This window comes from Condylura cristata, unplaced genomic scaffold (assembly GCF_000260355.1).
Source record: "Condylura cristata isolate star-nosed mole 26May11 unplaced genomic scaffold, ConCri1.0 scaffold00013, whole genome shotgun sequence".
Taxonomy (NCBI): Eukaryota; Metazoa; Chordata; class Mammalia; order Eulipotyphla; family Talpidae; genus Condylura; species Condylura cristata.
Genome location: NW_004567114.1, coordinates 38,556,427 through 38,579,496, shown reverse-complemented (window position 1 = coordinate 38,579,496; position 23,070 = coordinate 38,556,427). Strand labels below are relative to the sequence as shown.

General features: G+C 34.3%; 2 protein-coding genes across 2 annotated transcripts in view; both read right to left on the bottom strand.

Moving 5' to 3' along the window:
• Positions 1-2,370: 2,370 nt before the first annotated feature.
• On the bottom strand, positions 2,371-10,038 carry VCPKMT (valosin containing protein lysine (K) methyltransferase). Its single transcript, XM_004681887.2, has 6 exons — positions 9,730-10,038; positions 9,526-9,636; positions 8,798-8,867; positions 7,479-7,598; positions 6,670-6,774; positions 2,371-4,145 (listed from the first exon to the last, which is right to left on the bottom strand). The coding sequence occupies exons 1-6, from the start codon at positions 9,993-9,995 to the stop codon at positions 4,131-4,133; spliced, it is 687 nt and encodes a 228-aa protein (XP_004681944.1). The 5' UTR covers positions 9,996-10,038; the 3' UTR covers positions 2,371-4,130.
• Positions 10,039-10,493: 455 nt separating this feature from the next.
• Positions 10,494-23,070, bottom strand: part of SOS2 (son of sevenless homolog 2 (Drosophila)) — a 73,070-nt gene continuing 60,493 nt past the window's right edge. Inside the window, exons 17-23 of the mRNA XM_004681885.2 lie at positions 21,054-21,171; positions 19,386-19,558; positions 17,563-17,679; positions 16,384-16,645; positions 15,949-15,990; positions 13,164-13,273; positions 10,494-12,336 (exon numbers count right to left, since the gene is read on the bottom strand). Of these exons, the coding sequence (XP_004681942.1) occupies positions 11,827-12,336; positions 13,164-13,273; positions 15,949-15,990; positions 16,384-16,645; positions 17,563-17,679; positions 19,386-19,558; positions 21,054-21,171 (1,332 nt within the window). The 3' untranslated portion in view covers positions 10,494-11,826. The remainder of the gene's footprint in view (positions 12,337-13,163; positions 13,274-15,948; positions 15,991-16,383; positions 16,646-17,562; positions 17,680-19,385; positions 19,559-21,053; positions 21,172-23,070) is intronic.

Below are 23,070 nucleotides of genomic sequence, written 5' to 3'. Positions count from 1 at the left end.
GGCGGGGATCGAACTCATGCTGAAGTGGCTTTAGTTTCTTAGTGCAGTGCTTTAACCCACTGCACCACCAGGGAGGGCCATGACCTTGCTCTTTTAATTAATGCATCTAAACACTGAAAATAGTTATGCAGTTTCCTCAAGTCCCAGGCTTCAGAGATATGTTATGCTGTATTTTAATTACCTGTATCTAACTGGTTCCAGGTTTAACAGAGATAAGAACCATGAAAGGAATAACTGGTTAAGGGTCTGGAGCAGTGGTATGTTAATGTTGGATTTTCAGTCAGCATGCCCAATCTCCTGTATTTAGAAATGAGAATTTCCTGTTTCTATTGACTTTATAATGCTCACGGCCCTTGCTTCAAAACCTTCAAATGAAAAGACAAATGTCTGTCTTACAAAAGAAAACAGCAGAGAAATTGTTTATGAATTACAATTTGTGTAGTTTTATGATTGATATTCTAATACTCAAAAGATTCGTCAGAATGCAACAGGCAGAAAGATCGATCAAATACAATTTTGTTAGAAAAAAAAAAAAAATTAGCAGCTCCCCTGTCAGGACTGCCCATCGGTGTCTATGCAGGTATCTTTCTCCTTTCCCTAATAAATCTGTCCTTTTAAAATGTTAAAGAAAAAAAAGAAGAAAGAAAAGGAAGTAACAAAATCCAGTTTCATTCACACTGTGGTTATGGTCTTACGGTTTGTGTGCCATTCCCCAAATTCACACTCATGTATCATGGTGTTTGGAGGTGGAGCATCCAGGGTGAGTACTCTCAACTGGGATCAGTGTCTTTACATGAGGGACCCACTGAGAGCTTTGTCGGGTCTACCATGTCACCTTAGTAGCTGCGTATGACGAAATGTGCGCCTTACTCTTGGGGACTTTCAGCATCCAGAAATAAAAGTTGTAGATTTTAAGCCTCCCATTCTATGTCATTTTGTTGTAACAGCATGAAAGACAAGAAAGCAACATATGAAAGGTAAGTTTATTCTTTTCTATTTCAAAATATGGTATTCCAACAATTTCCTTTCCATAAACTGTTTAAAACTGAAGTCAAGCAATGCCATCTACAGGGAACCTTCAGAACAACAGTCATATTTCTTTGATCCACACTGCTCTCTAAATGATTATTTATATAGTCTGGGTTATATTACTTGGCATCATTCAGCAGGAAAAATTTCAAGGAAAAACATATGAATAATTAAGAAGCTATGCGGTGCACAAATTCCTATTAACGATAATTAAAGATAACCTAACTTGGGCCTCCCTGGTGGCCTAGGGCTTAGTAGGTCTCAGAGCTACCACTGTGAAGGCCCACCCACCACGTGGCCTTGTGACTGGGAGGTGACCCACATGGCTCAGCAGACCTCTCCTGTTTCACTTTCTGCTCCCCTCAGCAGTGTATTTCAGTAGATCTGCCTGTTCTCTTGAATCCTCTCACTCCCTATACTTCTGGCCTGCAATCCCAGTTATTCTATACAAAATCTTAAAATAAAGAAAAAAACACCAAAAAAACCAACTTTGCTTAGTTCACTAAAATGATTGATGCTAATATGTTGAGACTCAAAATTAGACAACTTTTTTTTTTTTAAAGATTTATTTATTTGTGCATACAGAACTGGCGTACAGGCCAGAGGCTCAGGGGCGGCAAGAGGCTTCACCAGAGACAGAGTGGGGAGCAGAACAGGCAGATCGACGAAGTACACTGCTGAGGGGCGCAGCGGGCGGGTCAGGAGAGGTCTGCCACACCATGTGGTCACCTCCAGGGCAGGCGGGAATCAAACTCATGCGGAAGTGGCTTTAGATTCTCAGTGCTGTGCTTTAACCCACTGTGCCACCAGGGAGGATCCAAAATTAGACAACTTTAAATTAAAGATCTTTAAAGTTATGTAGAGACTCAAGTCATTGGAGTTTACACTTGTAATAATTTTCTTTTTCTAGCTGTTGAATTCCTTTCCTCTTCAGTAACATCACATTTACTTTCTTCACCAGATTTTGTATTTTCATAGTTCCAAAGGCTGAATCTTTTTATTTTTGAACATGCATAGTAGATTCCACACTAGATTCAAAGCTTCTTTCCTTCCTATGCACTGTAGGCCCAATCTAATCACAGGGTGGTTTACTTTTATTTCTTCTCTCTTTCCTGTTTTCTTTCTTTTTTGAAAATTAAATGCTGTGAGATTTCCTTATTGTAATGGTTCCCAATTTAGGGTAAACTTTAAAACCATCTGGAGGGGCCTCCCTGGTACACAGGGGGTTAAGATAAAGTGCTATGGACTCTATTCCTGGCCAGGGAAGTGATCCACATTACACAGCAGACCTCTCCTGTCTTACCCACTGCTCCCCTCAGAGTGTATTTCAGTCGCTCTGCCTGTTCTGCTCCCCCACATCTCTGGCTTACACCCCCAGCTCTTCTATGCATGAATAAATAAATCTTAAAAAGAATCTGGAACCCTTTAACAAAATTATGATGCCTTTGACTTAATTACTGGATGGGACCTAAACATGTTTTTTGTTTTTTGAATTTTTCAGATAATCCTAACCACAGTGGTTTTCTAATCTTTGAACATAGGAACTTGGTAACTTTAAATTTGTTTTGGCCTTGTTCCACAATAAGGAAAAAACCTACTTGATTTAGAAATTTCTGAACTTCACAGTAACTTAGTTCAATTTCTCAGCAATGAAAGTATGAAGGTGACTTACTAAGTATTAAATCCACTAATAGAGTGAGAATGGGATAAGGAATGAGATGTGAGTTTGGCAATGTTATAGAGGTTGACTTTAGCCAGATTCTTCAGTGAAGGCGGGAGGAAAGGGAAAAGGAATCTGAAAAATCTGGATGGACTACTCTAGTTGGTTAATGTTACTTTTATAAGCTCCATATTATGGAACAAACTACAAAGTGGTCATTTTCTTGGACTTCACTAACAGCCACTGCTATCTATAACAAAGTATCAATTATTTAGATTATATTAATTGATTGGTAAACTGCTTAAAGAAATTCCAAGGTATTATAAACACAGGGTAAGCCTAAGGAAAAGAACTTTATTTAATAATATCTCTAAACAGGGTGCCTTTTGCTCTTTCTGGAAAGCAGTTACTGTTAAGAAATTCATTTTCTTCAAAGCTAGTTCCACAACATTCACAAAATCAGTTTCAAGAAACAATGTTTATTTTTAACACATAAAATGTACCATTGAATATCAATGTCCACTTACTCTTTGGAACTGGTGTGACTGATGTCCTTGACAGATAGGTTTATATGAACAATTCCTATAACAAAACACAGACTACACAGAACAGAAGTCATTTTGAAATACAGACAGAACTATAGATAAAATGATAAAAGATAAAAATGAAGGTCATCAGCCACACAATGCATAAAGTTGGAAAGTGGTGTTTTATTCCCCTTCATTCTCAAATTAAAACAAAATTTCTATTGGTCTGGTCCCTTTTCTTCCTGCCCAGTGCCCTGATTACTTACTTTCATTCTTACCAACTCACTGCAGTGAAATTTACTCTCTAAGTCCGATAGGTATGTAAGGAGAAAATCTTTGGCTGATATGACTACAACAGGATTTTCAGGTTTTTTTTTTTAAAGGAACATTTAATTATGCAATCAGTGCAATGAAAAGTGTAAGACACATGGTAAAAAATTTACTGCATAATTATGTTAAAATGAAAACTTCCTTTCAAATTTTTCTATTTGAAGACAAACTAAAATTTACTGGCTTAACATTATATAGCATAGAGTATCTCTTTATAAACTGGATCAACTTGGCTCTAGTTTTCTGAAAATACTCCAGTCAACCATGCTGGCTCAGTATTTTGGGCAGACTTTAGGCTAGCTTCAATATCTATATTTGAGGAGTGACTGACAGATGTTTCTTTTAAGAACTTGATGCTGGGCTAAGTAAACTAAGTCAATTTCAGATCCTCTGGTGGGGAGTCAGTCATTTTTCATACCGCAGACAGCCTCTGGTGGTTGTCATATATATACTGGATCTCTAGGGACATGCTGGAAAAATCCGTGAACACAATCTTCCCATGCTGAATCAACATGCTCCATTCATATCTTTTGCTTACCCAGGATGTTTACAGCATTGGGTAAGGTGGCTAAAAGATGGAAATTTCATGATGGAAATTTCTATAAGAAGAAGAAGAAAAAAACTTAAAAATAACATCACCAATTAAGTATTTACTTAGGTAATAAGCCTAGTAATGGTTAAAGGTAATTCAAATGTACACCCAGGCATAATGTTCAGAAATGGCTCTGTTGATATCTAAGCACAAGAAAGCAAACAAAAAGCATTTACACTGGACAACATAAAATGAAAAACCTTTGTGCTTCAAAGATCTTAACTATCAAAAAAATGAAAAGATAACCATAGAATTGGGAAAGTATTTGTCAAATCATGTATCTGGTCTAGTATCTAAAATATATAAGGAACTCTTAAAACAACAGTAAAAACGATGACCCAATTTAAGACAATGTATGTCTCTAAAGATATAGAAATAGCTAGTAGGTATCCCAAAAGACACTCAACATCATTAGCATTTATAGAAATGAAAATGAAAAGACACAAAGTGATAGCACTTCCTAGCTATTAAATAGCTATAATCAAATAGATGGAACAATAACATGTTTTGGTGAAAATATGAAGAAACTGGATCTTGCAGACATTGCTGATGAAAATATAAAATGTTAGAAGCTTTGGGATATAGTAAGGCAAGTCCTCCAGAAGTTAAACACAGAGTTCCCACATGACCTAGCATTTTTATTCTAGGTGCATCTCCAAGAGCTTTGAAAATACATTTCACACAAGTTTTTACAACAGAATTAGTCATTATAACAGATAAATAGAATTAAGTAAAATGTCCATCAACTGCTGAATAGATATATGAAAAAAAGAATATCATCCAACTAAAAAAGGAGTGAAATACTGATGTATACGACAACATGAATGAACCCTTAAACACAGGCAGAGTGAAAGCCAGACAGAGGAAAATATATGACTCCATTTCTATGAAATATTCAAAACAGGCACATGCATACAGAGTAAATTGGTGGTTGCAAAGTATCAGCAAAGAGATACTGAGTTTAATTCTAGAAAAATACAAATGTCTAAAATCAGAAAGTGGTGATGGTTGTGCAATTCAAAATATATTAAAAACCACTGAACACTTTAAAAGGGTAAGTTTTATAATATGTGAATTATATCGATTAAAACAATGCTTCTTTGTCCCCCAAATGTAAAACCTTAATGCCTCAAAAACAAAAAACAAGTCTACTTTTAAAGAAAGCTATGTAAAAGCTTCAGTTAAACTAAATCCCTTAAGGCATAAAGAACTTTTTTTAGTTTTATAACTCATGCTATTCACTGCAACATGGATAAAGATGGAAAGGATTATGCTCAGTGAAGTAAGCCAGAAGAATATTGGATGGTTTCGCATATAAGAGGAAGATATGGAAACCAATAAGGGAGCAGGGGGAAAAATACTACCACTGCTAATGAAAAATTAACAAGCAACTATTATTATTAATCAGTGACACTCTGCAGGGGAGGAGGGAAAGGGATCAAAACAGAGAAGGGAAGAACATAGGTAGCTACAGTGATGGTGCACAGATGAACCGGTGATGGGAATTTAGGGGACTATACCTAAGAGGAGAAAGCATACATTGTATAAAAATGAACAATGATGTAAAATGTAAACAAAAAACTTTTTATCTTTTGTATCTTCAGCACCATGCCATAGAAAAAATAGTCTGAATTACTAATCCCACTGCTCCTCTTTATTTACAGTCCAAACATTAGTTGTGATCTCAACAGGTCATTTGCTTTTGGCTAGAATTCATGTTAGTTTCACCTTATCCATGTGGTATGTTCCAGGACATTGAGGGAATGCCTGAAATTGAAATCATGGATAGTATCAAATCCTATATATACCAGGTGTTTTCCTCTACATTACCTATAATAAAATTTATAAATTATAGTAAGAGATAAATGATAACTAAGAAAATAGAACAATTACAACTATAAGTAATAAAAGTTTTATGAATATGCTTTCTCAAAGCATCTTATTGTACATTTTTTCAGTGTGGATGACTGTGGGTAACTGAAACCATGGAAGTGAAACAAGGGATAAAGAAAGACAACTGTAATAAAAAAATTTCATGAACAAATTCAATCAAAACAAAGGTATTGGAGATACAAAAATGGATGAAATACAACTCCCTTTTGCAATGTCAAACTCTAGGCAACCTGCACAAAATGTAATTGTTACAAAAGGTAAAGGAAACAAAAATGGGGGACATGTTCCATTTAACTGCATTTTTTTTAAATCAGACACATTTATTCTGCCTGGTTATACTTTGATTATTAAACGAATAACAGAAACTTAAGTTACTTGAGTGAGATAATGCCTAAATGTAAAGCTATATAATTTATAGTTGGAAAAAAACTTTTACAAAAGAAACCAATCTTATTTTAGAGGAAAAAATGAAGTTAGACAGATTAAGTGACTCTAATACTGAGAATTAACCTGAGTCCACTGAATTATTCTCTATCTTTTTTCCACAACAAAATCAGTATCTGCACCACCCAGAATTTCAGACACTGTCCAGCTAATGAAATCTCCTCAGAGGACTGGAAAGCCAGGAATATACTTACCGATTTTTTCTTTCTGATGTATAAAATATGGATATCTTCACTTTGATACTCTTCATCATGTTTTTCCAAAGGAATTTTTTCAAAGTCAAAGTCTAGTTGAAGGAGCTATAAATTTAAAAGAGATAACTGTCAAATTCAATAATATGAACTATTTTGTGGTTAACAAGTGAGAATAGGGTTTTTATCTTTGCAAAAGCAGTGAGTGGGGAGAGACACGAGCTTTCTGAGCCTAAAAACGTTGGGTAGTGGTTACTTGAGTATATATTACACATGTAATAATGGGTTGAACACTTGCTAGATGTGCATTTTACACACATTTAACTTAATGAATGGGAGATATATGGAACTCTATGTACTGCCTTTAGAACTCTGAGTAATTATTTCAGAATAAAGTTTTTAAAAGCTTTAATAAAAACTGTTAATAGGATATGTTGGTCAAAGTTCTCATAAAAACATAGAATACAGAAGTAAAAACATATCACATATCATGTATCCATGACATATTTTTCAATAGTGGTAATATATCATTAATGTTTCCCAAAAGTGAGCAAAAATGTTTAGTAAGCTAATACTGAATACTTTCTTAGAAAAGAAAAGGGTTTTCTTTTCGGCTTTATAGGTACTATGTCATCTAATTAGAAATTTAGGATCAGAAAAGAAGGAAAAAAGGCAGGGGGATGACTTAGTAGATTGGTGGCCCATAAAGAATATTTTCCACACCCAAAATTACCATAAAGTAATTGAACATGGATTCATATAGCCTCCCTAAAGGGTAATCACTATGAAGACAGATCTAGTAGACTACTCACCTCAAAATATTTTTTCTCAATTTCTGGATTTTTCCCCATTGTTCGTTGTTCATAGCAACATATAATACAAGTCTCAGATCCACTGAGCTCTTTTAGGGTTTTCAGCAATGGCTCCAAAGACTGTTCAAAAAAAATATGTAATTTTTGCTTACGACTTAAAAAGATTCTATTTTTACTATAAAATGGACTAGGGGGATGGAGATGGTAATTATAACCTCTCTATAAATTTTCTTCTAAATGTATTTTTTCTTATTATAGTAATATTGGTTTATAACACCATGTATGACTTAGGGATATAGAGGTATTTCTTTAGAAGTACACTGCAACACCACGTCTACTACCCAGGCATTAATAATCCTTGTCCACAGACAATTAGGCTTCCCTTCCCCATTATTCTCTTACCACCACCCTCCCCACCTAGCAACTTCAATTCTGCAGTCATTTTAGGGTTTGCTTTGATTTGTATATGTCTATCCTTTGTTTTATTTCTTTATATTTCACATATGAAATCATCTAATATTTGTCTTTCTCTTGATTTCACTTTATATACTCATTTCCACTCACATTGTTGCTAATGGCAAGACTTAATCTTTTTTTCCTTCTTCTTCTTAATCTACTTATCTGTCATTGGACATTTGGTTATTTCCATACCTTGGCTAGTATAAGCAGTGCTATGATGAATACATATATCCCTGCCTCTGAATCACCCCAATAATGTAGTTTAAGCTCTGTAACTAAAGATGAGTAAACTTCACTTAACTCATCAATCACTGTACTAATTTCAGTTTCCAGAGACAAGTTTCTAGTATCTGCATTTTTGACTTCTCATGAAACTGAGTTCACTCTTCTTTAATCTAAAAATTTAATCTGGAAATTAAACAACAGTTTACATACAGAAGCACATCTGACTAACCTGAATACAAGTGGCTCAATGCCTATGTGAACAATGGGTGATGCTCAGAAAACCATACAAACATCTTTTAAAAATTCACCCTGCGTCTATTAAATTTTGCCATAGAACAAAAAATTCTTTACAACCCCATTTAATTATCAATGTAACAAGTAAAAAAAATCTTAAGTTTTTCATAACTGATCCAAGTGGCAAAATTTTAAAAATGTTTAAAAGCAGAGTAAAAATGTTTCTCAACATCTTTCACATGAGTGAAATAGAGTCCTCAGTAACCATCTTCTCTGTGTTATCAAGTCTAAGACAAACACCCTACATTCAGAGATTTCAAAATGTAAAGGAATGTGTTCTTTACAATCCATGAAATATGGCTCATCTTCTGAAGGAAGAAACTTCATCACTGAATGCTTACCTCTTCGTAGTATATGCAGTCAGCCATCAGTATGTAGTCTGGCGGAGAAATAAAATCTATTTCTTCTCCCCTTGATAAGGAAAAGTGTTATTGAACAAATAAATAAAATAAAAATCCCGCCAGCTGGGTGCTTTCAGGCCCGGTGCAGTAACATTCCAATGCAGGCATAATTAACACGTTTTCTTATTTGCAAAGATTCATGGCCAGTCTTAATATTCTTAAAAAGATTTCAGAGCATCCCATAGCAGGTCAAATGACTCTGTCTCCTAGAAGTAATTTCTGGAAGGTTGCATCCCCTCCACTGTCGTGGGCTTCCCTTTCTGTGAAAAAAGTTTTACTCTCGACCAATGGTTTTGTCGTTTGTAAAAACAGTATCAATCCGTGTAAGCAATGTTGACACAAATATGTATAAAAGTGGCCCTGTCTTAGGGCTGGGCTCAGGCTTTCCTATCTACTGGGGCTGGGTCCACAATCGAGGTTAAAACTTTACCTGCGCCTCACCATTCCTAAAGATCGCTTGTTTTTTCTATGGCTGGGGTAAATACAGATTTCTGCTACACCCTTGAAAATGTCAACCAAGTATTTTAAATGTTTAATAATCTAAAATTTTCATGTTTTATAAGCAAGACCCGAAAAGTTCCCTTCGTAATAACCATGGTTTTCGTGAAATGCAATTTAAAGCAAACTACAAATCATTATTTTAAAGTAAGCTGAAGGGCCATACAAACCATTTCAGTACCTTGGCTTGAATAGAACCGGTCACAAGATGTTTGTTCATGTTAATATTCATCTTCAATAAGTCTTGCAGTTCCTCAAGATCCGTGACTACAACGTCTGCCCTATAAAATAACGTTGACTGAGGTGTAGGCGAGAGTGGGAAGCCAGAAATTGGGCTTTCCCCAGCAAAGCAGAGCAGTCGCACCAGCTCTTACCCGAGGGTAGCGGCCATTAGTCCCACGGCCCCTGTACCAGAACCAAGCTCCAGCACCGACCGCCGGCTCAGCGCATGGTCCCCGTCACCCGAGAACCCGGGTGTTTCCAGGTATTTAGAAAGGACAATGGCAGCGTCCCAAACAACACAACCCACGCCGCCGGAGGCATACTGCTGCAGACGTAACACTGTGCCATCTCGCTTCTCCAAAACTCGTACAAAGCTCCGCAGAGGGTCCTCCACCGCGGACTCCAGAGTAGCCGCCATCGCGGCCCCGCAACCGGATGCAGACGGCGCTCTGACGTCATATCCACGCCAAAATCCCGTGCCCCTGCCTAGCGAGATGCGGGGTACCACCTAGTGGCGCCGGCCGCCACAGCGCGTACGAGACTCAGGCCCAGCCGGCAGCATAACTTGGGCGCGGCCGGCAGCTTCTTAACGCACTGCCCCTCCTTACTCTCCGGGCTCTGGCTGAGCAAACAGGCATTTTAAATCACATTTTTTTCCCAGCCCAAATTAGTAGTTACAAACTGCTCTGCTCTTTAAATAACAATGTCACTGTCAGGATTTTCACCAGGTTGTAGATTGATTCACACAAGATTACCTGACTTTAAGAAGCGGGGAAGTTTCCAAGATTCTAACAAGAATGCCCACAATCTTAACAAGAGCTCACCTTCATGTAAATGCTTGTTGGATGTTTGCTTGCGTTTCAATAAAACAGCGAAGACAAAGTTATCCCTTTAAATTTCATCACTTAAATACTTTGGGATTGTGTAATTGAAACTACACAAAATATTGAAAATAATGTGTATATTGCTACAGAACTCCCCTCTTAGTTCCTTATAATGAAAACACATTTACACATTTTAAACATTTTTTTTTTAAAAATTAAGATTGGGGTGATTTATTAATCTTGTTAAGAACTCTGATACAAAGCACAGTAAAAGGCCACAGACCAGTAAATAAACAATGTGGCTTTTGGCTACTTTACAAACTGCTGCTACAGCACAATCAATAAAACAGGCTTTTTCATAACTTCGAACAAAGGAGTCCATATGGCAAATAAAAGTTTTACTCAGTCCTCTGATTAAAGTTAAATCAAGCTTGAAGTATTTACTGGTTTAAATATTACCAATCTAAAAAAATTTTTTTTTAATTTTAGTTAACACTAGATTTACAGACAAAGTCACTAGGCTTTGAAGGCAAGGTAGCTGGATCCTATACCATTAAGAAATCTTTCCTCTGAATTTATGAATTAGTAAAGTAGCAGATTGTATTATAGGCCTTGAGTCACTTAAATTTATATAGGTTATTAGCATTATCTTTAAATATACAATATAAACATAACTGTACACACATGGCATATTAACTTTGTTTTCCAAAATAATAGTCAACTCATTAGCTAAATATACCATAGTCTGCAAAAACAAAAGGCACATCTGAATGAGATACATGCCCTTTTAAACTCCATGATTGGGTTAGGTAGTCTTTGTTTACATTTTGAAAAAAAAAAATAAACACAGTGCATTCTAATATGTTCATTCTATTTTTCATTTTTGTCTTCAGCAGCAAGTTCTGGCATTAAGACATGGCATTAAAGAGTTTAAGAACAGTGGGTGTTATTCACAATTCTCCTAAATGTAAAAGCTAGAAAACCTCGAAGATGGTCAAAGAAGTTTAAAAATCAGTAACACCACAATTACCCCCCCACCCCGTATTTGTGTAAATTCATTGCCTTAAAAAGGCATCTGTTAACTCAAATTTGAAAATTTCCACAAATGCACTATCCCCTTTCAGTGCAAACAATATCACTTTAAACCATATTTTACCAGAGTCTACAGTGCAAATATAAATTCTTTATACTGGCCTTTAGGCAGCACTGAGGATCCAAGACAAGGCAACGCTACTGATCACCTGAGGATAATGGTAAAGGACATCTGCATTTTCATTTTTCCAATTTTTAAAAGTTTGATCAGTAGCATTTTTGTAAGCGCATAATTTGTAAAAAGTACTAAAATACTATGCCTTTTTTGAATAAATTAAAAAGAAAAACCTTTACAAATACCATTCCAGTGTCAATGACTACATATGGCTAAGGTCATTGAGGAGTTTCTGCATTTTCTAGCAAAGGTAGTCTGTACAATGGGGGATGCGAAAGCTCCCGTTTGTAAGTCTTTGGTGGCAGTTTTGGTAGATGAGGGCTTGAATTCTGCCTTGGTGGAACAGGGGGAGCTTGAGGATGAGTAAGATTATTATGACTAGAATTGTGTGTATAACATCGACGTGGTACCCTTGGAGAGGGTGTGCTAGGAGGAGTGTTTGGTGAATTTGGACATGTACTAACATCTCTGAGCCAGTCTTGATCTCTATGAGGATGTCCCAGTGGAGGTGGCTGAAGATTAAGTGGATAGTTTATAAAGTGTTCTGGAGGTCGGACGGGAACTGGTGGAGGGGTATCAGGAAGAGGATCTCGTGGAGGCGGTGGAGGTGGACTATGCAGAGACCCATCAAATGCACCAGTAGAAGCAGGAACTCTGGGTTTTACTTTTGGAGGAGGAGGCTGTCTTGGTGGAATAGCAGGGGGATCACCATCAGATTTCATATTTCCCTCAAAAAAAAAAAAGCAATTAAATTATACTTCTGCTTTCTTGAAAGTTTTGTAAAAAGAGTTTCAAAAGACTTCAAAATTCTTATGTGTTAATTTAAATTCAGAGGATCGAAAAACGTTAATTCCTTTTAATTATCACATTTATGAGTAATCAAGTCCAGTTTAATTTTTATATACAATGTTTTAATTTTAATTAGAACTCCCACGTTATCTTGCTTTAAATATACACTTCATAAATGTATGCATCTTAACTACAATAATATGGAAGTGAGTGGAAAGTATATGTAGCTTTGTAGATATGAAAAAACATGCTGTCAAGAAAACTTAGTTTAACGTCTGCTTTCTGGTCATTTCTTTCTCCTTTCCTTTTGTTTTCTCCTTCCTCAGATACAGAATAGTGGTTCTCAAAGTGTGAAAGGAGGACCAGCAGCATCAGTACCACCAAGGTATTGGTTAAAAATGCAAATTTTTGATCCCCATGCCAGACTTATTGTACCAGAATCTCTGCAATCCATTACAGTTTTAACAAGTCTTCTAAGATGACTCTGATGTAGCTTAAAATTTGAGACGCACTCTCAAGAATGAGAGAATACTAATATTCTTTCTACAAGAAAGAAAATATACTTTGGAGAATCTGTGAATGCCCAGTCTTTTTAAGAAAAAAGTACTATGAAAATTAAACAACTATTAAAGGTATTTTCAAATAAAATCAAACGCTTAAAAATCATAGGATAGTCAAAATATAATTGACAGACTCAAGATCAAGCACTATTACAAAGATTCACAACTTTGCATAAGTTGAGGAAACCTAACTCCTGATTAACTACCTTGGAATTTGCAGCATCATAATCAAACTTTTTTCGAGGAGGAAGCGGCGGAGGAATCAGTGGCTCTTCACTTAGTTTATGTAAACTACCACACGAACTGAAGAAAGACTCTGGAGGGGGAAAACAAAGGTTAGCCACAATTAACAATTAGCCACAATTAAGTTTTAAGGTAAAATTTCATTCCAACCCACAGCCACTTTTGCTCCGGCACCTGTCAGACTGTATTACTGCTGGCTGTTAATTTAGCTATCTTCTCCAGTAAGCTATAAGCTTTTTGAAGGCTGTGTATATATTTTTGTGTCCTTAATACCTAGCACAGTCCTTCCTGAAAAGCCTTTTTAAAATCTAAAAAAAAAAGAAAACTTACATATTTGCATAAACTGTAGTAACTTCCACAGAAAGCTCATCCATAACCATAGACCATACATTTTGAAGCACCCACAAAATGCATACATTTCTATACAAGTAATAAAACCTTCATTTAAAATAATATTAAATGGGGTTGTGTCATAGAACTTTCGGTCTGTATCTCAATGATAATGGGCATTCTATAAACACATTATAGTAAATTTACAAAATAATAAAGTATTAGAAAAATTACCTCTAAGCATGCCAAACAGACAGAATAAGAACTATTTTCATTTTGGCTTATTTCTTTTGTTTTTGTTATATGATTAAAAAATATCTACAATTATGGATCAACTCCTCCTTTGGTATCTCTCAGCATATAATAAAGGCAGTAATCATGTCTTGTTTATCATTACTGCTGAGGACTGGATTCACAAAAACTAGTTGGTAAATAAATTGATGAGGTTACTTTTGAATACAGAGTATAAACTGCTATGGAATGTCCAAATAGAGATGTCAAACTCTTCATTCCATATCAAAAACTGCTATCCTGATGTTGTAGTTCCTCAGTCATCCTGGAGCCTTTGTTGGCTGAAAAATGATTACTATTGAAGCAGTTGCTTAAAAATCAGAGACAAAGTCACATTTTGGTAATCATGAAGTTCTCTGATAGCTTGACAATCCCATGGAGCTATTTGTTCTGCTTATTATGAGAAACAGCCTTCTATTTAATTTAAGGTATTGGTATTTATAAGGTATACTTTGCTACAGCCAAGTATATGAAGGTAAAGGGGGAAAAAGGATTAAAAATGTAGGATAATACGTGGAAGAATTTTTATAATTTTTTTCATCATCATACCTCTCCTGCCTAGAATAGTACCTGCAATTTTAAGACAATTAAAAATTATGCACAAATAATTTATGAGTGACTGATCTGTACTTCTAAACAGCAAGAATGAAAGCTAGAAGGTAGTCAAGATTCTCCTGATATATATGTGAAAACAGGAGAAATGCCTTCAGGATAGAGTGAATCTATGCTCAGTGAAACTACTACCAAGTGAATGAGTGCATTTATAGAAATGTAAGAACTTAAATTTTTATATTTTATGTATTACTTCTCAGGTACCTACTGGATGATATACCCCTACCAAAATTAAGGAGCTTATCAAGGAAGAAGAAGGGGTCTAAAAAATAAGGATCCAACACAGGCAGTAAAAGGAATTTTTACAATAACTATGAAAGGAAGTTCTAGGCTAACAGCTAGATCAGAGGCTGGGACAACAACCAGCGCAAACTGAAGCAGGACAAAAGGACATCCTGATAGCTTCTCGCTTTGGTCTGGCCTTGTGGAAAGATGTGCTTTGAAAGGTGTGGGAAGACTGAGCAACAGATGCTTTAAAAAAAAACTAAAAAAAAAAATAACACTTCCTCTGAATGTTCATGATGTTAACTTTAGAAAATAACTGTACAAAAAAGCATCAGCATAGTATACCCTATTTGACTTTACAGCGATAACATTATCTGATATGTGATAAGTATATTAGACAAAGTAAAAGCTAAAATCCTCTTCTACTCTAACAGGAAATCAGTAAACACTGACTAAAAGTAATGGTTCAAAAGTGGAAACATCATTTAAAAATGTGGACTTCTCAATGGAGAAGAAGAAAAGGAGTGGGAAGACAGGAGGTAGGGAACCACTATTTTTAATTTCATTTTAAACATTTTAGCACTATTTGTCTTTTAAACTGTGAACACATCTGAACTTTTAAATATTTAAAAGACTAAACTAACATGTCTCATAATAGGCACTCTCTGGCTAGCATTTAAATTATATACATTTTAGTATGATAAAAGGAAAAGTCCTACCCAGATTAAGAAAATTATATTTAAAGATGCTGTGTCTTTTGGATTTTTAATTTTAAATAAATGATCACATAGAAAGTTGACAGTAGTATTGTTATAAACTGTGAAATAATTAAGAATGACAGAATGGTGTTGTACTTAAAATATTACTTTAGTCTGATGTGACCCAAAAAAAAAAAAAAATAATTGTTTGCCCGGGAACTTGATAAACATTTAGTATTTTATTACTATGGGAAAATGAATTGGGAGGGGCAAGGTAGAGAGGAAAGATAACTGACATGAAATTACTGTTCATTTTGTGCTGAGCAAATGTACTAGGTGCTCTACATAGTTCATTTCATTCTTGACTAATTTGGGAATGATTGATAATTTTTTTAAGACAAATCTGTTCAAGACAGGTTATAAAGTAATGAAAACTATAATAAAGTTATAGTCAAATAATTTATTTATATGAATTTCATTTCTTTAGCTTTTTAAGTGTTGCTAAAAACCAAAATATTCATACATAAATTTAATCCATTCAATTATTACCTTTATAGTCATTTCATTAACATAAACTCAAATTCTTACTTACTTGAATGAGGCAAAAGGACTGGAGCAAAGATGCTATTGCTGCCTATTTGAAACAAGAAAAATTAATTTTAAAAGGAAGGTAATAACTGAGTTTATTTAATAAATATGTTTGCAGGTAACAACAAACACAGAGCAAAGGATTTTATCATGTTAGTTTTAAAGAAATGAATCTGGTACTCTTTGTTCTTGCACTGCTTTTCTTCCTTAGCCTAAATGGCTTCCATCAGTTTCTTTTTAATTTCTACTTATCTGCTTGGTTCCTTATTCATACCATACATATGGTGCTTTACTGCTTTGTGTCAACACTATTTTCACATTTAGATGTCATTTTCCATACTAATATAATTTGTAAAGGAATCTAAAATTCTCTAAATGTGAAGAATTATTTGAAATATAAGATTTCTTTTTTACTAGATGGTTTACAGCAAGTACATACCACATGAACTGTTGAGATCCACATCTAAAAACACACTAAGGTCTGAAGAAGCAGATACTGGTGGAGTAGATGGTGTATTTGGAGAGGTTGGTGCTGACACTGTTGATTCAAGCTCAGTTTCAGCAATTCGACTAAAGCTCATTTTACATGGTTCTCTTTCCAATGGTGTTGGATGACCTCGTAGAGTACCTGAGGTAGAGCCATGCCGGCCTGTATTAGGCCTTATTCCAGGAGATTTTAAAGAGAAGGTTGATTTCCTAGGCTAGGGAAAGCAAACACAATTACCATTACTAACTGCCATGTACTTTATTTACTGTGGACATAATATATGTAACATAGGAGTTTCAGAAAAATAAAAAAAATCCTTTTGTTCTTTTTAGTAGTAAAGTATGAACCTCCGTAACAGTACTTTAAAGTGTTCAGAGAAAATTGCTCTTACTAACACCGTCACATTTTGCCTCTTAAAAAAAACTCAGTTGGAACATAATGAAAAAACATGTAACTCAGAGTTAAAAGCCTCAATTTTGCCAATGCAGTTATGCAGACTTGAAAAAGTGATTTAAATTCATTGAATCTCAGCTTTTATGTTTGTAAAATAAGAATAGGATCATAAAATTTTTGCGAAGATTAGGTAAGGTAAAACTGCATAGCTTACTGCTTGACCCAAAGTTGGTGTACAAGCACTTTTACTTTGTTCCACATCTTGCTTCACTTTCAATTACTCAGACTTGATCTTTTACTACTTCTGTTGCTACTGCAAACCCCAAGAATAACTGAACTATACTAGTAAATTTAGATGAGAGAAGTGGGTTCCAGTGGCAACATGGGGAATGACACACTCATGGCAGAAGATCAAACCAGAAGAAACACTGATACATCTGCTCACTTTTTAATTTCCTTCCATCTAGATACTTGTCATTTTAGGGACACAGCCTTCCCCCTCATATTAACAAGGATCAAAAGTGGGCAAGTAACATAAAGAATAGGCCATATTTTATCAAAAGAGCCAAAGATTTTCCCTGCTATATATATACTTTTAAAAATAGTACAGTATTATAAAATACCTCAAAACAACTATTCAATGTAAGTTATAATTTTAATGGAAATAGGTTGTTAAACACTAAGGATAATATTGTTTTAAAGAACAAAATAATTTTTCCAAAATTGTAGTGGACTTACAAATCGAGGTGGTTGTTTGCAGTTTCGGGGTTCAATTTCTAGTGACTTGTTGAACAAATAATCTGTAAACTCTTTTTCAGAAGCACTTCCCATAGGGTTAAGATTTTCAAAGAACCTCTAGAATTAAATAAAATATCCATACATATGTATTTTAGAGCTCATTATGACACTGTATATTCATCAGTTTAAGACAAAGAATGTTATGAGATAATAATGTCTAAACAATCCACAAAGTTTGCTGATCCAAACCCCCTACTTTTGCATAGTCTTAAAGCACTATTAAGATGATGACCAAATTTTCATTATTATAATCTCAATGGTTCATAAATAGTAAATATTATTTAGTTGTATTTAGTTAGTATTTATAATAAATACTACTTTATTAATATTACTTTAATTACTTTAATAAAGTAGTATTAATACTACTTTATTAATACTTTATTAATAAATACTACTTTTACTTATTATCAAAACAAAATGATTACCAATCACATCAAAAAATGTTTACAACAGAATTATAATCCTCACACACAATGAAACTTGGATAATTGTGAAAAGTGAAGATAAACTGGATCAAGAATATTTATAAACTTAGTTGTGCTAATTTATAGTAAAATAACCTTTGTGTCTTTTTCATGAAATTTATGAAGCTTGAACTTAAAGTTTGAAGTAGAAAAGTTAGATGGCTGGCAAAGTGCAAAAAGAACTAATCAGAAATTTAGGAACATTTTATTATTAGAACTCCATGCCATGTTTTTACTGTGGGTGAATAAGAGAGCATTTTTCATTCCTCCTTCCTCAACCCCCACAGAATGCTTTAAACGACTACAGAAAGTCTAGACCACATGTAGAAAACCTATTAGCAGTTAATGATATGAATTTTAAAAGTACTATTCCAAATATTCCTAACTACAATGCAACATTATTTTTTGCAGGAAAATATATGAACCTGGGCTTCTGCGACATCCCACAGTCACAAAAGTTGGTCAAAAAGTTAAGAATGTGATATAATAAATGACCACTAGTAGTTTATTACCATTTTCTTTAGAATTGATATCAATATTTTCATAAAAAATAAGCTTTAGGTTATTCTTGCTTAAGACTTTATTCTGAATTGGGAATAAAAAGTGGTTACCACCTACAGTATAGGAGGATGGGAGTGATGGGGCAATTTTCCTGCAATATGGTCAACCTGTAGACTATATTTGAAAGTTTAGCATATTTTTTAATAAGATAGGTGAACTTATTCTGATTAATAGTTATATGTTCTGAATGTAAAATAAGTACAATAAAAATTTACCTAATACAAAGATAATATAATTTTTTCTAATTTAGAAGATATATCTATACCTTATACTACCACAGAATCAATATAATCAACTAGTGTGCATGTTTAGTTTTAAAAATCATCTCTTGCTATGTGCACACACACACACACATGCACACAACACTCTCCCAAATTGTCTCCTATTTAAACCCAGTGTTCTTATAAAGGGATTACTTAATGATTTTGACACATGTAAAATAGGTAAAATGGTTATCAATAAATCATAGAAGTGGACTTTATTTTTACTACATGTACATTAGAAAGCATCTCTCATTTCATCATATCCTTTTTGAAGTGTTAATTGAACTCACTGCACAAAGAAAGTACCTAATAACTATAGACTGTTAGTACAGAATAGCTAGTATTTAACTGGTACTACTGATTATTTAACTCATTTTCATAGCGAAATCATAGCATAGTGTGTGATTATGAAATTTCATGGACTGAAGGGAATTTAACATATTCTCTTTTAAAGATAAACAAAGAAAATATTTACCCTTATTTCTGGTTCTATCCGTAAACAGTAAGGTTGATTCTGATATTGTTGAATTTCTCCAGTAATTTCAGCTACTTTTCTCCTCTTACTGAAATTGATTAGATCTTTTCCTTTCTTTTTCAAAAAATCATTATTCCCTTCTTCAGTCTTCAGAATATTTGTTAAATATATTCCTAATCAAGTAAGTATTTGAAAAAAGTTATAAAATTATTTACTGAGGCCCTCCCTGGTGGGTCAGCGGGTTAAGGCACTTCAGCATGAGTTCCATCCCAGCTTGCCCAAGAGGTGACCACATGACACAGCAGACCTCTCCAGACACCCCTGCTGTTCCCCTCAGCAGTGTACTTCGACGATCTGCCTGTTCTGCTCCCCACTCTGTCTCTGGTGAATCCTCTCGCTGCCCCTGCACCTCTGGCCTGTACCCCAGTTCTGTATGTATAAATAAATAAATCTTTAAAAAAAAATTAGTTACTGAGCCATCAGGAAAACAGTTGATTTAGTAAAGTTGAATGACATCCTATAATCCAACAATTCTCTGATTATTTAAGTCTCAGATACACTATCATTAATTCCATATTAAGAATTTTTTTTTTAACAATGGAAGAAGTTTAAATAAAAAGGTCAAAAGGTCCTCCTTGGTGACACAAGGGTTAAAGTCTCAGCACTATCAAGCTAGCACCAGCTGTTGTGGCATGAGTTTGATCCCAGCCAGGGTGCTAAATACATGGTACAGCAGGCCTGTTCTGTCTCTCCTGTTGCTATCTTCAGTACATGTATCCATAGATCTGCCTGTTCTGCTCCCACACTGTGTCTGGTGAGTCCTCTAAGCGCCCCCCAACACCTCTTGCCTAGGCCCCAGTTCTTGTATTCATAAATAAATAAAATAGCTATTAAAAAAATTAGGGTTTATAAAAGTACAATTTGGCTAAAATAAAAGATTCATTCACAAAGTACAAATTGTGTTAAATTTATTCTAGTAACTTTATCATTTATTTATGTATCTCTATGCCAGAATCTAAAATGATTCCTGCTTAATAAATTAATTTTAAGCCAATTTTGGTTATGAAGACTAAAGATTTCTAAACAAATTCTGTTTTCCCAAAATCTATAAAATTAGATAGAAAAATAATTACTCCCTCCTCTTGGACAGTAAGAAAAATTTTAAGTTTTTCTTTCATGCATAATTACTGATTCATTTAGATAGATGTTTCTCTACTCAACACAATTCTATTTTCCAGGAAACATTTGGGAATGTTTAGAGACATTATTGGTTATCACAACTGTGTATGTTCACAAATGCTTGCATGAATGACTTGGAGCTGAAATATCTGAATGTTCAAAATTCACGGATTGAAAACCCAATGTCCAGTGTGAAGGTATTAGGAGGTGAGAGCACTGCAGTATAAATCACGAGGATGGAGACCTCATGAGAAGGTGATTAGTCTTTTTATTTATGCCCCCCACACAGCTCCTTACAACAATTCTATAAGTAATGATCATTATTTTATAGATAAGGAAACAGAGTTCAAGTTTTATTTATCAGTACTGGTAGCTGGTAAATACTGATAGAAAATGTGCTCAGATATAAAATCAGAAGAATTTCCTGTACAAGCTGATCTTTTTTGGCTATTACCCACTCAAAATATAAATTCACACTTAATGACTTACCAAAAAAAGGCACACACGGTGGATTAATTGACTTAAGTTTTACTAGGTATTTTTTAAAATGATCTTGACTTAGTTCCACAGACTCATCCAAAATTCTTCTTTTTCTTTCCTGCAATGCCTTTAAAATACATAAATCAGTTTAATTTTTTGTACAATTAAATTGCCTTATGGATGCAGAGCCTTTAAATTTTATATAATTTTGCAACTATTTGAAAAATGCTTTTTAATTAAAAGATTAATAATCCATTCTGCACTCACCTAAAATTATTTGTATATAAAAGTTTAAAAAGCTAATTATTTTCTAAAATAAGCTTGTAGGTTCAGTAATAAAATAATTATTCCTTAGGATCTTATTAGTTATAATAAGTCTGAATTTCAAGATAGATCTGTAAGAGAGAAATAACTTAATCTTTCAGCATTCAGATATTTTTCTCCTGAAAAGGTCTTTTGGAACTATGGATGAGGTTAGTGAAGAGGAGTAAAAGAAGAACTGAACAAAAATCTAGTAAACCAAGCCAGCAGTCATTTCTTTTATATTTCATTATGATATTTTCTTATTGAAAATTATTTTCAATACCTAATAAGTAAACAAACACATAGAAATCTGCAGCAAACACTATATTTGTTAGGGAGCCATTCAATTTATTTTCTTTGAGATAAGGAAAAAGCAAATGTGTGCATTACTTTTATTCAGTATTATACAGAAACCTAACTAGAGACAGACAGAGGAAAGGTCTAGAAAAAGAAACATGTCAGTATTTAAAGAAGGTATGATTGTACATCTAAATCTAGAGTATTCATGAGGAAATTTAGCAATGTTGGTGAACAGAAACCAAGATAAAAATCAGTTGCATTTTTAGATGTCATCAATAAAGAAAATAAGATTTTAAAGAATATTCTAATATGAGTCTAACAAAGGAAGTGTGAAATCTTCATCAAGAAAACCATAAAACTTTATTAACTGAATAAGCTAAATGGTGAGATATACCACATTCATGGTTGGTAAAACTCAATACTACAAACATGTCAGATCTTCACTAACTGATTTATGGAGTCAATGCAATTCCTATCAAAATTCCAACTTCGGGGATTCCTTGGTGGCACAAGAACTTAAAGCACAGCACTATGAAGCTATAAGAAGCTTCCATAGCACAAGTTTGATCCTCAGCGAGGGGAGGTAACCCACAGGGCACAGCAGACCTGGCCTGTCTCACCCACTGCTTCTCCTCAGCAATGTATTTCAGTCAAACTGCCTGTTCTGTTTCCTACTTGGTCTCTGGTGAATCCTCTCAACCCCCAAAACTTGTGGACTGTATGCCAGTTCTTGTATACATAAATAAATAAATCTTTCAAGAAAAACACAAAGTCCAACTTCTTTAAAAATAAAGCTTAATTTGTTTGTAAAATCCATACAGAAAAGCAAGGAACACAAACAAATCTTTCTAGATTACTGCTGTTTTGTTAGTGGACATGGTGTGAAAAATACTATTTGCACAAGTGTGAACCTATACCCCTAAAACATATACTATGTTATAAATCACTGTTACTCAATAAACATAATTTTTAAAAAAGTATAATAACCCCCAGTTGAAAAATTCATGTACAAAAGTATCCCTTTTTGCCTTTCTAATCAAATAGTACTGAAAGAACCAATTTTGAGAGAATAGGTACCCTGTCACACTCATGCAGCTCCATTTACATGTTTAGGGATTTCTTCTACTTTATTAAAATGAAATCCTATTATATTCACTATTCCTAAGTTTTAAAAATAATTTTCCTTCCTAAAATATCACCTATTTTTCTAAGATGATAAACTTTTTTTTTTCTGTAGCTGAACAATATTTCACATTATAAGATAAGCATTTAACTACATTTTTACACGTTAGCATTGTAGTTTGGTGATTTTTTGTTGTTGTTGTTAGAGATTTATTTATTTATTCATACAGAACTGGGGTACAGGCCAGAGATGAGGAGGGTGAGAGGATTCACCAGAGACAGAGTGGGGAACAGAACAGGT

Excerpts from the sequence above, each read along its gene's own strand:
- VCPKMT (XM_004681887.2), bottom strand. The coding sequence starts at position 9,995 with ATGGCGGCTACTCTGGAGTCCGCGGTGGAGGACCCTCTGCGGAGCTTT. Across the intron at positions 8,868-9,525 it reads CAAGCCAAGGTACTGAAATG|GGGAGAAGAAATAGATTTTA; the intron begins GTTTGTATGGCC and ends TTCCTTATCAAG. Across the intron at positions 7,599-8,797 it reads ACTGCATATACTACGAAGAG|TCTTTGGAGCCATTGCTGAA; the intron begins GTAAGCATTCAG and ends TTTTTTGAACAG.